Source organism: Eschrichtius robustus, chromosome 2 (assembly GCF_028021215.1).
Source record: "Eschrichtius robustus isolate mEscRob2 chromosome 2, mEscRob2.pri, whole genome shotgun sequence".
NCBI lineage: Eukaryota > Metazoa > Chordata > Mammalia > Artiodactyla > Eschrichtiidae > Eschrichtius > Eschrichtius robustus.
In genome coordinates, this window is record NC_090825.1 from 78,224,990 (window position 1) to 78,237,691 (window position 12,702).

At 41.8% G+C, this 12,702-nt stretch overlaps 1 protein-coding gene across 1 annotated transcript in view; it reads left to right on the plus strand.

Moving 5' to 3' along the window:
• The first annotated feature begins 1,397 nt into the window (after positions 1–1,397).
• Positions 1,398–12,702, plus strand: part of LNPEP (leucyl and cystinyl aminopeptidase) — a 101,107-nt gene continuing 89,802 nt past the window's right edge. The window contains exon 1 of the mRNA XM_068535674.1: positions 1,398–1,525. Coding sequence (XP_068391775.1) covers positions 1,507–1,525 — 19 coding nt within the window. The 5' untranslated portion in view covers positions 1,398–1,506. The remainder of the gene's footprint in view (positions 1,526–12,702) is intronic.

A 12,702-nucleotide genomic window follows, 5' to 3' on the forward strand; every position in this document is an offset into this window, starting at 1 on the left:
GGTCAAACAACACCGCGGGCATCCCTGTTTGCCCGGGCAGTTTGCGCTCGCCTGCAGCTTGTTTGCAACCGACGCCCTGCCGTTGACAGCCTCGGAGGAGCGTGTGACAGTTGGCAGGCGCAGTGAGGCATCGCGGGAGCCAAGTTGCTGCTGGGGCCAGGGCTGCGCTAGGGGAGGAGGGAAGAGGGACAGTTGGCGGTGGCAGCACTCTGGGAGGGCTGCGAACTCCGCAGCGTGGCGGCGATGCGCACGCTGAGCAAGGGATGAAGAAGCCGGGCCCCGACGAGCCTCCCGGGGCTCACGGGGCCCCTGGTTATTTCATCCCGAAGGTTCGCTGTGCCTGCCCGGGTTTGCCACTGGAAACAATGGGGGCTGGGGGCTGAGGCCTGGGGGCTGGAGGCTAGAGCGCGAGTGCTGTGCGGCTGGGGCGACCAAGAGAGTTTCCGCTTCTCCGGCCTAGCTCTGCCTGGCCTGGCCGCGGGCCGCAGCGGCGGCACCCCGGGGAGCCGCAGGTGTTGATTCAAGGCTCTGCTGGGCTGCCTTCTGCCCACATCCTGCGGCGCCCGCGGCCCCGGCGGATCCAGTGCCGGGTTTTGTGATCCGCCTGCACGTAGAGGCCGCGCCCCGAACCGCTAGCCCGAGGACAGGACCCGGGGTGCCCTCTGTTCCGCTGGGGTCCTCGCCTCCCTTCTGTCTCCAGGCCACCGAGCACTTGGGACCACTGTGCTGTGAGCGCGCAGCCCTACAGAGACGACCCACAGTGTCTGCTCCCTCGAGCCTTGGCGGAGTGAGCTCCTGGAGTCGGACTCCCCAGGGAAAGCGAAGCTTCGCTGTCAGGGGAGCGACCTTCGCCCGCAGCCTCCTACTCTGCCTTCAGATCTCGGCTACAGTGGCATCTCCCAGCCAGGCTTCTCCTCACCAAGCCATCCGAATTAGCGACCCACTCGTTCTCCATCACATCACCCTAATTTGATGCTCAACGGGGCATTTATTTCAGCCTCGTGTGTCTTGTGTTAGTTTATTGTCTGTCTCTGGAATGTCTGCTCCACGGGGCAATGACCGTGTTTTACCGGCGCGGTGCCGGGTTCCTGGCGTCTACGGCCCGGCCCGGCCGGACGCAACAGGGCATCACATTTGTTTGATGACTGACCGCTGTTCTGAGCCCTGGACGAGACAGAGCCGCCGGCCTTTCTGCCAGGGGCGGGGCTTGCTCCGGCCGCGCCCATGGACCCGCCCCCAGATCTAACCCGCTCCTCCAGCTCCTCTCCCAGGAGTCAGCCAGGGCCTGTGCGGTGCTTTTTCCTCTAGTTTCCCTCGCTCTTTCTGCAGCTGTCGCGAAAACCCGGAGCGGCGGATCTCAGAGCGGGCGGAGCGGCGCCGCCCCTCGCGGCACCTCCCCGACAGCCCTCGGCGCCGCGCTGGGCATGCTCAGTCGGCAGGGCCGCTTCAGCTCTTGGAGTAGGAAGCTTGGGCTCTCCGGCCGAAAGGAGCCGCGGCGGGGGGAAAATGGAGCCCTTCGCGGATGGTGAGTGGGCGGCCAGAGGAGCCAGGGCCGGTACCGGTGCTCTCTGGGGCCCAGAGGGTCGTGGGCAGTCGTGACACGCGAGGTCGAGCTGCAGTCGCCCCCGCCGCGGTTTTCCCGCGAGCGTTTGGGGGCGGTGGAAGGGGACCGGGGGAGGCAGTTCGAGGCTCGGGAGAGGGGGCGGGCGGCAGCGGTCGCTGGCCGGGGGCTGGCGTGAAGGTCAGCGCCGCCGCCTGCCCCGGGTGGGGGCGGTGTCGGGTGCGGCCGGACCCCACGCTCCGCTGCGCGCCCAGGTGGGCGAACAGCAAAGTTTGGGCTGCTGTGCGCAGAGGAGGGGGCAGCGGGAAAGTTGGCAGCCTGGGTTTGCCCCGGGTGAAGGGGGTGTCGGCCATGGCTCTGGGGCAGGAAGGGTTAAACCGCGACCAAACCCAACTTCTGTGGCGCGCTGGGAGCTCTCCCCCCCGTCCTTCAGCGAGTTGCTGGTGTGACTTTTCCTAATAGGACGGGGTGGGGGCTTGGCAGGTTAATTTAGTGGAAGGAAGAGAAACTTGCGGAAAGGCTTGATCACCCCTGCTGGGTGCCGAGGAGGTTCCTGCCGGCATTGCCACCCTCCCGTCTGTTGCGGACGCACTCCGCAGGGCGTTCAAGCCTCGTTTCCCTGGCTCCCGAGAATGTCAGTTTTTCAGTCGAAGACTCATTAAATATCAAGGGTCCGTCACGGTGATAGCACGGTGTGACTTGAGGCAAGAGTCAAAGCAGGAGCCTGCAGGATGTTCTGCTAACAGCCACAGCCCTTTACTGAATGGAGCGAACAAATCCCACCCTACTTAAAACGATGGCTTTTGTTTGGACCAGAAGTGCCAGAGTCACACTGTAGGGGTGAGATGTCTTACAGTTTGCGGCGTTGAGTAAATGGATTCCCTTTTGGGATAGAAAGTAGGAAAACTGCCAGTAAGGGAGAATTCACACTAAAATGAGAGGGTTCACTTTCTAGTTGACATGTGTTTTCCTGCGGGTGGTTGGTTACTTAAGGTAGATATCAGTAGTTTGTCGCATTAATAGAAGACAAAATCTATCCCTGTTTAGGTGGGTCCGTTGCCACCCAGGAGACAGAGACGTTGTCCAGTATGTCCTAAACCCTAGCCAGACTTTGTTGTATGCGGTGTTTCATTCATGGGACTGCGAACTACTCATTATATTCTCCCTGTCCCTAATTCAGGATGCTTTATTCTACTGCCATCTTCCTGTCTGTACTGTTTAATTAGGCTTAATGATGACAACTTTAATTCTGAGTTTTCTTTCTCATTCAGGTTCTATTTGTAATTACTAAGGCTCTAAGAATAGTCTGGTAAAGTTACTAAGAAAAATAAGGAAGATTTGAGCTGAAAGGAAGCTTAGAGACGATCTAGTATTTTGGTATAGAATATGTTTAATACAAATCCTTAAATCCCTTCCAGTGAGTATTCCAAGGCTTTTTCTTTGTTCTAAGTAGAAAGCTTGGAGATTCCATGTTTGTAGGATTTTAAACGAGAAGTTTCCTCTAAATTAAAAAAAAAAACTCACAAGGCTGAGTCACCCAGTTGGTCAAGATTATTGCTAGCTGATTTGGTGAACCTGTGCCTACAGAATTAAAGTACATTCTCAAGTCTTAAAATTGGGGCCTTTTCTCCCATCTTAGAATAGTTTTAGAATATGCTCCTCTAGATGTGAATATTTGCAAATTGTCACATTTGGGAGGGCAGTGGAAAAGCCCCAGAGAGGAGAACAAAAAAGAAGCAATGCTTCAACTCTCATGTAGGAAATTGGATTTCTAATCCTTTCCTGTCTGTCTTCCAGATTTTTCAGACTCTGTGCTGGAGACAGTTTAGCAATGCATCATTTTAGTTAATGTATTAATCACTCCTTATCTAGCGTCCTTTAACAAGGAGAATAGAAACTACAACATGTAAAGTCAACAAGAGATTAAGTCCTAGCAATTTGAGGTGCTTTTCAGGTTTAAGGTGGACTCATTATTTATTTCAGAACTTTTGAAGAATAACTGTAGAATTTTCTAGTGTCTTCAAACAGGACAGGGTATAGTGTAAAGTATGTTTATCTTTGTACTTAATCCTTTTGAGTACAAAGAATAGGTACATCTGATTCTCCCATAGGTCTGGGTGTTCTGGTGCAGAGTATTCCATTACCCATAGAATTTATTATTGCAGGATTTATCAAGTTTGGTGTGGGCTTTTGTTACACATTTATTCTCTTTTAATAAAATTGTCACCACTTACATTTTCTCATATATGCCTGTATATGGAGAGAGGTGTGAGAGCTTAATAAAAAAGTTTCAGTAATTTGGGACCCACGTATCTTTCAGTTAAAATCTTGTCAATGATTTCACCACCTGAAAAAGGGTAAATTTGTAAAGGAGGCAAATTTAGTTTGTTTTGCTAATTTGGTTTTCAGTACTCATCTGTTCCAGTAAGGCTTTTTCTACTTTCCGTGTTTTCTGTCAAAAGTTGCTTCAGGTATGACTCATTTTTCTTGGACCCTGCTCTCTGCCTGCTGATAATGGATTTATTTGATGACCATCCTGTGTTAACCTGTCGAGGTAACACACTGCTGTAATCCATTTAAGATGCACATCTCCAGAAAGGGCTTACAAGGAGGTACCTTATTGCCAAGAATTTCTATTTGGCTCAGGAGATGTTTTTGGTCTTGCCCTTGATGGGGACTCCTGACTATTATGCTGAAGACTAGATATCCAGTCTGGCTTTGGATCTTTGGTGCCTTTTTTATGGGGAGAGAAATGTGCTGGACTAGTACTCAAGATTGGTTTGGTAGTAACTATTATGTTCTGTTAGGCAGGTAGAAGTGAAACTGTTAGGGAGCAGTGATTGATATATTACCAAAAACCAAACAAAAAATAGATAGCAACTCTAGAGGTCTTTTGATAGATGTACTAGATTAGGGCAAGTAATTATTTGATGACCACCTAGTTTTATTTGTTCTCATTTGCATGCAGGGTTGGGGTATTTTAGAGTAATTTAAATTTATGTTAAGGAATGGAAATACAGAGCTCACCCTCAGAATCTGATTGAGGAGGTCTGAGGTTGGGTCTAGGAATCTGCACTTCATTTTGAGCATACTAGAAGTATTCACCAGAAGGGAGCTTTTGAGAAGTTTACTAGATAAGCAAATTCCGTATGTATATATTTGTGTGTATATGTGTGTGTGTATTTTTAAATGCTTTCTAGTTTGTGGTATGGCCCAAAGTAAATCTTCAGAGGGTGGAAAAGGATGATATTTGGAAGCTCCAGCACTGAAAACATAATTTAAACAGTTTTTTTTCCCCAAAGCCCCCAATAATCACTTTAGTACTACAGCCTTGTGCATAATCAAACAAGGGGCACTTTCCTGTCTTATAAAACTATTTTTTTTTTTTTTTGTTATCAGATTGGCATTCAAATGCAAGTATTTCCCAACTTCCAAAATGGGAAGTCTGGACAACTAATTAGATATTCATGGATTGTAAGGCAGTATAAAATTGTGATTTCACCTTTTTAATCTTACAAATAACATTTATCCTATAGGTATGCATTTGTTTTAATTTTTTTTTTTAGCAACTATCAAAAATGTGAGCTTACCACATTCTGTTCATATACAGTTTTCTCTTGTTCTGTGATAACTTACCATATTGAGAAAAAAAACGTTCAAAATGGAAGATAATAGTTTCTCTGTATGATGGGATATAAGTTAAATTCTGCTTTTATCCTTCTGTCTTAAGTATTTATTTCAGTTAAGGGAAATAGGAGTGTACTGGATTCGAATGTTAACATCATTTAATAGTATAAGGTTGAGGCTGTAACTAGAAACCAATCCAGTTTTTAACTGGAAAGCAGAGGTGGAAAAGTTCTTCACTTTACATAACAACTTCCCCACAAAAGTATCTTGAGACAAGATAAATAGACAGCATATTTTAGAAACAGTTAAAACCAGTGATTATCATTTATCTGTAGATGATTCTTGAGAACTCAGTTTGAAAGAGATAGAACCATAAAGATTGGTTATAAGAGGGCTTCCTTGGTGGCGCAGTGGTTGAGAATGCTTGCCAATGCAGGGGACACGGGTTCGAGCCCTGGTCTGGGAAGATCCCACATGCCGCGGAGCGACTCGGCCCGTGAGCCACAATTGCTGAGCCTGCGCGTCTGGAGCCTGTGCTCCGCAATAAGAGAGGCCGCGATACTGAGAGGCTCACGCACCGCGATGAAGAGCGGCCCCCGCTTGCCGCAACTAGAGAAAGCCCTCGCACAGAAACGAAGACCCAACACAGCTAAAAATAAATAAGTAAATAGATAAATAATTTTTAAAAAAAGATTGGTAATAAGGAAATTATCATATAGAAAATAAGCAAGGGGTGATTTCCTCCTCAGTAATTCAGTCAGACACCATTTTTGAAATGCCTGTTTACAAGTAGATTTTCTGCTAGGCACAGTTACAGAAAGCCCCACAAACCTGCTATCAGTTAATGCTAACCTCAATAAGAGAAATGAAATGGAATAATCTAGTTTTATTTTCATGCTAATATGAAAATAATAGAATATAGAAGAATATGAAAATAATAGAATACAGAAGAAGAATATATAGACTTATAATTATGAAATAAATGTACAGGATTGTCTTTATAACCTGTTCATATAACATCTGTCAACAATAAGTTCACATTTCTACTGATTAAGTGTAACACTCCTGTTAGAAAACAACCTCATTTTGACTCTCTCTGTGAAAATGTTAGGAGATTGAGATATAGAGGAGTTTAGCCAGAGTTACCCCAGAAGTTGGGATGGAGCTAAATCAGGCCTGTGGTTCTTGGCATTTGAGGTGAGGAGGACAGTGCAGCCATGTTCTGTTAATTAGCGACCACATGTCTTGAAAACTGTAGGAGGTTGGAGTTGGAGCTAATGCCACTACACTTTTCCATAATATCATTGGAGCAAGCTGAGAAACAGGTTTTTTTTTTTTTTAATTTGAATTCCTAGATATGTGCCTTTTAAGAGTGTTCACTGGAAACTAGGGATGGGAATGAGGGAAATTTTGGAGCCCTTGGTGGTACAGCTCCGTTTTTATCCCGTGGTCTTTGTAGAGAAGGCTGCTCATTGCCCTGGTGTTTCTGTGCAGTAAATGTGACAGTAGGAGTTCCTGTGTCTATGAAAGAGTGGTCAGGATTCCCCTGTAACCTGATTCATTGTTGTAATCCATTTGTGATTATCCTGGGAGTGCCTGTAGGACTCTGAATCCAGAGATCTTTGGGGAAAATTGGGACTTAAGAGAATTAGTGATGAAGGTGAGAGCTATGTAGGGATTTAAGGTAAGGAGGAAGCTGATAGGCAGAGATTTTCAAAATGGTCATACCTTGAGCCTTGCAAGTCTTTGGCTTGGTAATGAGTCTCTTTTGGAGAGTAGGACACTGTTGTGTGAGGTTGAAAGATAGAGTCAAGGTTGGAAAGGGGGAAGTAGGTGGGTCTGGTTGGACAAAAGGAATGGAGGGGTGAGGGGATGAATGAGTTAAGACTGGCATCTGGAGGCCCTAGAAGGAGATAGAAAACATTTGCCATGAGTTTAATCATACTGTGTACTTCTCTTTCCTAGTCAGAAAAGTCATAGTTACTTGTAAGTTGGTACTGTTCACTTTCCTGAATGTTTCAGATTTCAAGAAAAAAAAAAAAATACAGAGTATTGTTGAGCCGTTGACCTTGTGGGACCATCGTGGTGGCAGTCACTGTTCTTTATTGCCTGGTTTTGTTTCACCTTTCTACTGATGCTTATGGTTGAACAATGAACCAGTTTTTTAAAAATTCCAACATTGCATCTAAACTAGAAATCAGTTCATTTTCCAAATAAAGAAAATTTAGGCTTCCAAGGGAGTTTGAAAAAGCAGTGGAGAATCAAGTTCAAATGTAGAAGACCCTTTGAAACTCTTTTCCTTAATGAAGGTCCTCCTGGGAATTCCTCCCACTTAGTTAAAGAATGAAGTCACCAAAACAAAACTCCAGCCAATTTTCTGGACTTCTGTAGATTGGGGGATTGGATGGTCCAGAGTCTTCTCCAGACCTCTGGTGCTATTGGAGGAGGCCAAGCCAGAGATCTGGGAGGAAGGGTGTTTAAGGAGGTTTTCTCATGTTCTACAGGGAGAGCTTCATAAGCTGGGAGAACAGGAGAATGGGAAGTGCATTGAGAGAACTGGTACCTCTGTGGGTTGGATGTGCTCCTTTCCTTCCTGGATCTCATAGCAAATGATGACCAGGACTGTGTGGGAGTGTTTCCCAGACAACTGCCTCAGGTGTCATTTGGTGCCATAGAGGAACTTTCTGGCGGGTAAGGAGGCTTTGGATCACAGCTGAAATTGTTATTTTATAAGATTTAAAACAGTTGTTAGAATATTCATCACCTCAACAACATTACACCATTCCAGAATTCTGTTTAGAGGAAAAATGGAGTTTAGTGGGAGTGATTAAGGAGAGCTAAGTGTTTAAAAGATCTTTCTTTAAGTTGGTATTAGTAGTGTGATTTGAAGACAGAAGTAGTATAATATTTGTCTAGTTTCTTCTTGTCCCATAATTGTCAAAAGGGCCTCAATGGTTAAGTAAGGCCCTTGGGGCTTGATGGGAGGAACTAGCGTGTCCTAGATACATTAAGATCATGCCTGTAAGTTTGGGCTGGTTTCCCCTTATACTTTTAGCAGTAGTTTCTCCACTCTTTAAACGCTTAGTACCTAAACCTTTTGGGGCACTGACATTGTCCTTTCAGTATCTAGATTGGACACCTAGATTAAGAAAACAGCTCAAACTGAGGGTAGAGTGTTGGGTGTTTGTGGGAATAAGAAATGCATTGCTGTTTAAAACAGCAGCCTCACTTCCATCTGCATCCATACAAGCTACCGAGACGCTTAGTAATTTTCCATTTGGAGGAAGCACACAGGAAAATAATTCAATGTAGGAAGGAGGGTCTAGTGTGACTTGGAGATTAGATAAAAATCATAGTGTGCCGAGTTGGATAGAAATAAACGCACATTCACTAAAGTGTGGCTAGCCTAGAGTGCAGTAGTTCATTGCAGTTGGGTACATAGTTCTGTTGTAATTAATTGCCAATTTGGGAAATGCTATTGAGATAAAGACTTGAAGAATTCATACATAGAAGCCCTTCTTGGCAAATAATCAAGTGACAATAACTATTGGTAGAAAAAATGTGGTTACAATCCCAGACTTATGAATAATCACTATTTTTAAAAAAAATAGGTTCATGATAATCAAACTGACTCTCAGTAAGTTGTATATTGACGGCAAAGTTTTTGCTGTAGATTTGGTACTATCATTTACTTTGTGTTTTATCAATCTGATGGAGAAGTATTTCAGAATTATCAGTAAAATAATTATTTGTTCAAATCCATCTGAGATCAAGTCTAGCAAATTTATTCACCAACTGAGGTATTATCTAACTCATAAGCATTCTGTATATTGAAGAGTTCTTATAAACTTCTTCTGCAGGTCTCATGCAGTGATATGAACTCTCTGTTAAATCACTCATAATAGACACTCATAATAAAACTCATAATTTATTATGCTGAATGCCATTTTTCATGTTAACTAAGGAATTATGCAGTTAAGATTTTTTTGAAACAATATCCAGGTAGTTGATGGAATTAAAGATAAACTTTTTAGCGTTAGATTTTACAAAGGTATGTAGCTTTGCCCGAGAGATTAATGAGCATAAATATTTAGTCATCAATGACATTTTCAATTACTTTTTATAGCTAAATCTTTTTAAGAGGTGCCCTGAGGATTGTCAAGGACTGTGGGACCTATGTTATGAGGAAAGATTTTTAGAAATATTTTGTAAGATAAAGATTATAAGTTTGGGTGGAGGACATATTTGATATAAATATAAACATTAGCATAAAATAATTAGCCTAGAAAAGGAAAAGAAAATTGAAAATTAAGCTAAAATAATTTTATTTTCCCCACAAGGATATCGGCTAACTTTTAAGTGACTAAAATGGCATATCTTTATGTGAATTCTGATCATTGTCATAATAATAAATATAAGGATAAAGGAACTAAATGCTCTCAGTATTCTGAACTGGTCTATTTTTAGTCCATGGACTATTATGTTGCACTGTTAACTTGATGCTTTTTGGTGTCTTCTAGCCAGAATTGTTTAACTAGATTATTTCCTCTGTGGAATTGACACTGTTTTTGAGTGCTATTCAGTAGAATTAAATGGTTATTGTTAGAAACTTGTACATTATCGTAAATTTTATATTTTCTCTTGGTTCTATATTAATTCCACTGTGGATAACAACCAGAGAAAATAAATGCAGAAATATATAGTACAAAAAATTTTGAAGAAGATGAGTGCTTTGGGTTTAATTGTTTTTCACTGAAACCAGGTAGTGCTGGGGTTCAAATCTACTTAATTATTTTCTTCTCTTTTTTGTTGTTGTTATGTTCCCCTTTTTTTCATTTTGAATTTCTTCCTGTTTACATCATGCTAAGAATTTTTCTTCACCTCTTATTTTTATCACCAAGATTAAAAATATAACAAACCAAAATTAGTTTTCCGTGTCTCCTTGCTGCATTCTTCTGCATTGGGGAGTCAGGAGTGGGGGTCAGAGAAGAAGCATACTGTGAATACTTTAATACAAATTTTCTTGCATAGCATTTTAGACTACCTCAATTAACAGATTTTTTTTTTAATTTGTCTTTGACACATCCCCACTTAACTCTTTTTTAAAAGATAATCGTTTTTAAAAAGATACACCCTCAAATAAATACCTTCACTGTATGCTAACTTAGTCCAAGCTTTATTCTTAAAGCTGGAGTACAGTATGAATGCAGAATGGTCTCTGCCCTTGAGGAGCTTACACTCCAGTAGAATTAATTTTTTTTAAAGGTATACGGATGCACAAATCAGTACACTCTCTTCAAAGACTATCAGACTTTGAGAAGGACAGGTCCCATCCCACACCATTTTCCTTGGGTACATTTGGTTTTGTACTTTTACTTCTTTTTTTTTTTAATTTAATTTTATTTTTTATACAGCAGGTTCTTATTCATTATCTATTTTATACATATTAGTGTATATATGTCAATCAGTACTTTTATTTCTTCATTTTGGAGATCTGTCCATGAATCTACCTCATTTCATAAGACTACTGCATAGTGTAGCATAATAGTGAAGAGCAGGTCAGACTGCTGCATTCAAATCCTAGCTCCTCACTCACTAGCTCTGTAATTCTTATTTAAGGATATTACCAAGATGTTTTAATATCTTTAGTAAAAAAACTAAAATATGCACAGAAACTCAAAAATTTTTCTGATATTCACTGAAGTTTAAGATACATGATGGTTTGGCATATTCCAGCCATGGTGAGATTTTGAAATGGTGAACATATGGTATGTCTTGTATCTTGTTTACTAAAGGCTTGAGGCTAGTATAAGGGAGGATTCTTTCCATTTCATATTTATTAACAATTATTATGCATTTGTAACACTTTCAGGGAAGTGTTGCCTAACTAGAGGAACTACTCATTTCTACACCAAATTTAATTCTGGCTTAGGTGTGTTCTTCCTGTTCCTTCAAGCAAATGTAATATGCACCACCTCATTATTCGTACAAGTAGAACTTATTTCAGTCTTAGGTATTATATATATTTTGTCTGTTAGGTGGGGTTGAAATAGTGAGGAATTAAAGACCAAAAGGAGTAGTGTTAACATGAGGATATAGAATAAACGTACTTCATTTACTGGCAACAAGGCCTACAAATATCATAGGCGTCAGGAATGCAAACAAACATGTCTATAATATAGTGTGTATTTAAATTCATACCTATTTTGTTATGTTTCCTCACAGGAAGCTTACTAAGAAGCTAGTTTTACTAGTGAATTTGTATTTCTGCTAGTGACAGTGACACCTTTATTTTATTATTATTTTTGCTGAATAAATGTAACTTGGCAGCAGCTTTTGGCTCTAAGAATCTATTATGAATTATGGCAGTTTACCTCCTTACTTCAACACTGCCAGGAGGCTCTGGGTCTGGTTTTTGTTTGTTTTCCTCACCAAGATAACATTTTGAACTTCTGAAACATATAAGGTAGTGATTTTGATCAAACATCAAGGTAAAGGATGTAAGGAATAATCCTTCAAGTGTTTGGTGGCTATATGGATGGATTGCATGGGAATGAGGAGAGGTATTCCTCATCTTGGGCTATAATTGCCCCTGGGATACCTCAAGGTTAAGAAGATAGTGTTTTCCCACAGGAATAAGTTACTGGAGTCCACATTTATTCCCAGGGATGCTGAAAGGAGCATAAAGTTTGTTATGAAAGCAGAGGTACCACTAGTTTAGGATTCATTTTCTCTGGTTAAAACCACATTTTGAATTCTGTGTAAAGAACATACATGCTTGTTCAGCCAGGAACTGTCAATTACATTTAACAGATTAAAAACACAGTTCTCTTGTATTTGGTTGCTACTAGAGTTGGCACCTAATATAGTGTTTCATACCTATTGGATATTCAGTAAATGTTATCTAAGACTAATATTACATCAAACAACTAAAACATTTAAATAGCAATTTTGTTTTGTTTGTGCTCTTTTAATTCGGAGGTTTTTTTCTTTTATTTTTTGCAAGTAAAGTTGAATTTCAGTGCTCTTCCTTTTTCTATAAATATCTCTATAACAAATAGAGTAATTTCAAGGCACTTTTTTTGAATATTCTTATCAATGTTCATTCAGCTTCCCTTTCCATTGAAATGCATTTTGAGCACTTGCTGTGTTTCAGACCCTGTGCTTTGTACCAGGAAGATAGTGCTAAATAAGACATGGTCCCCGTGTTTGAGGGGAGGGAAGATGATGCTTAGAGAGAGGGTGTCTCTTACTCTGAAGCATTTTCAAAATCAAAATTAAAGAATGACCCAGCATTTTCCTCCCTTGTCCTTTCATCTTCCCTGCCTTTTTCATAGCCAGAGAGCTGCTGTGCATTTGAGACCAAAGTGGTGCAGTTAAATCAATTTCTTTTCCTGCAGTGCTGTAGGGCCTTCTGGCTGACCTGCCATTGGGCTATTTTGCCCTTCGTTAGAGAGCCACAAAAACAATTACCAAGCCAATTAGATTTGACTTTTAGAAAGGAATTTCCTAAT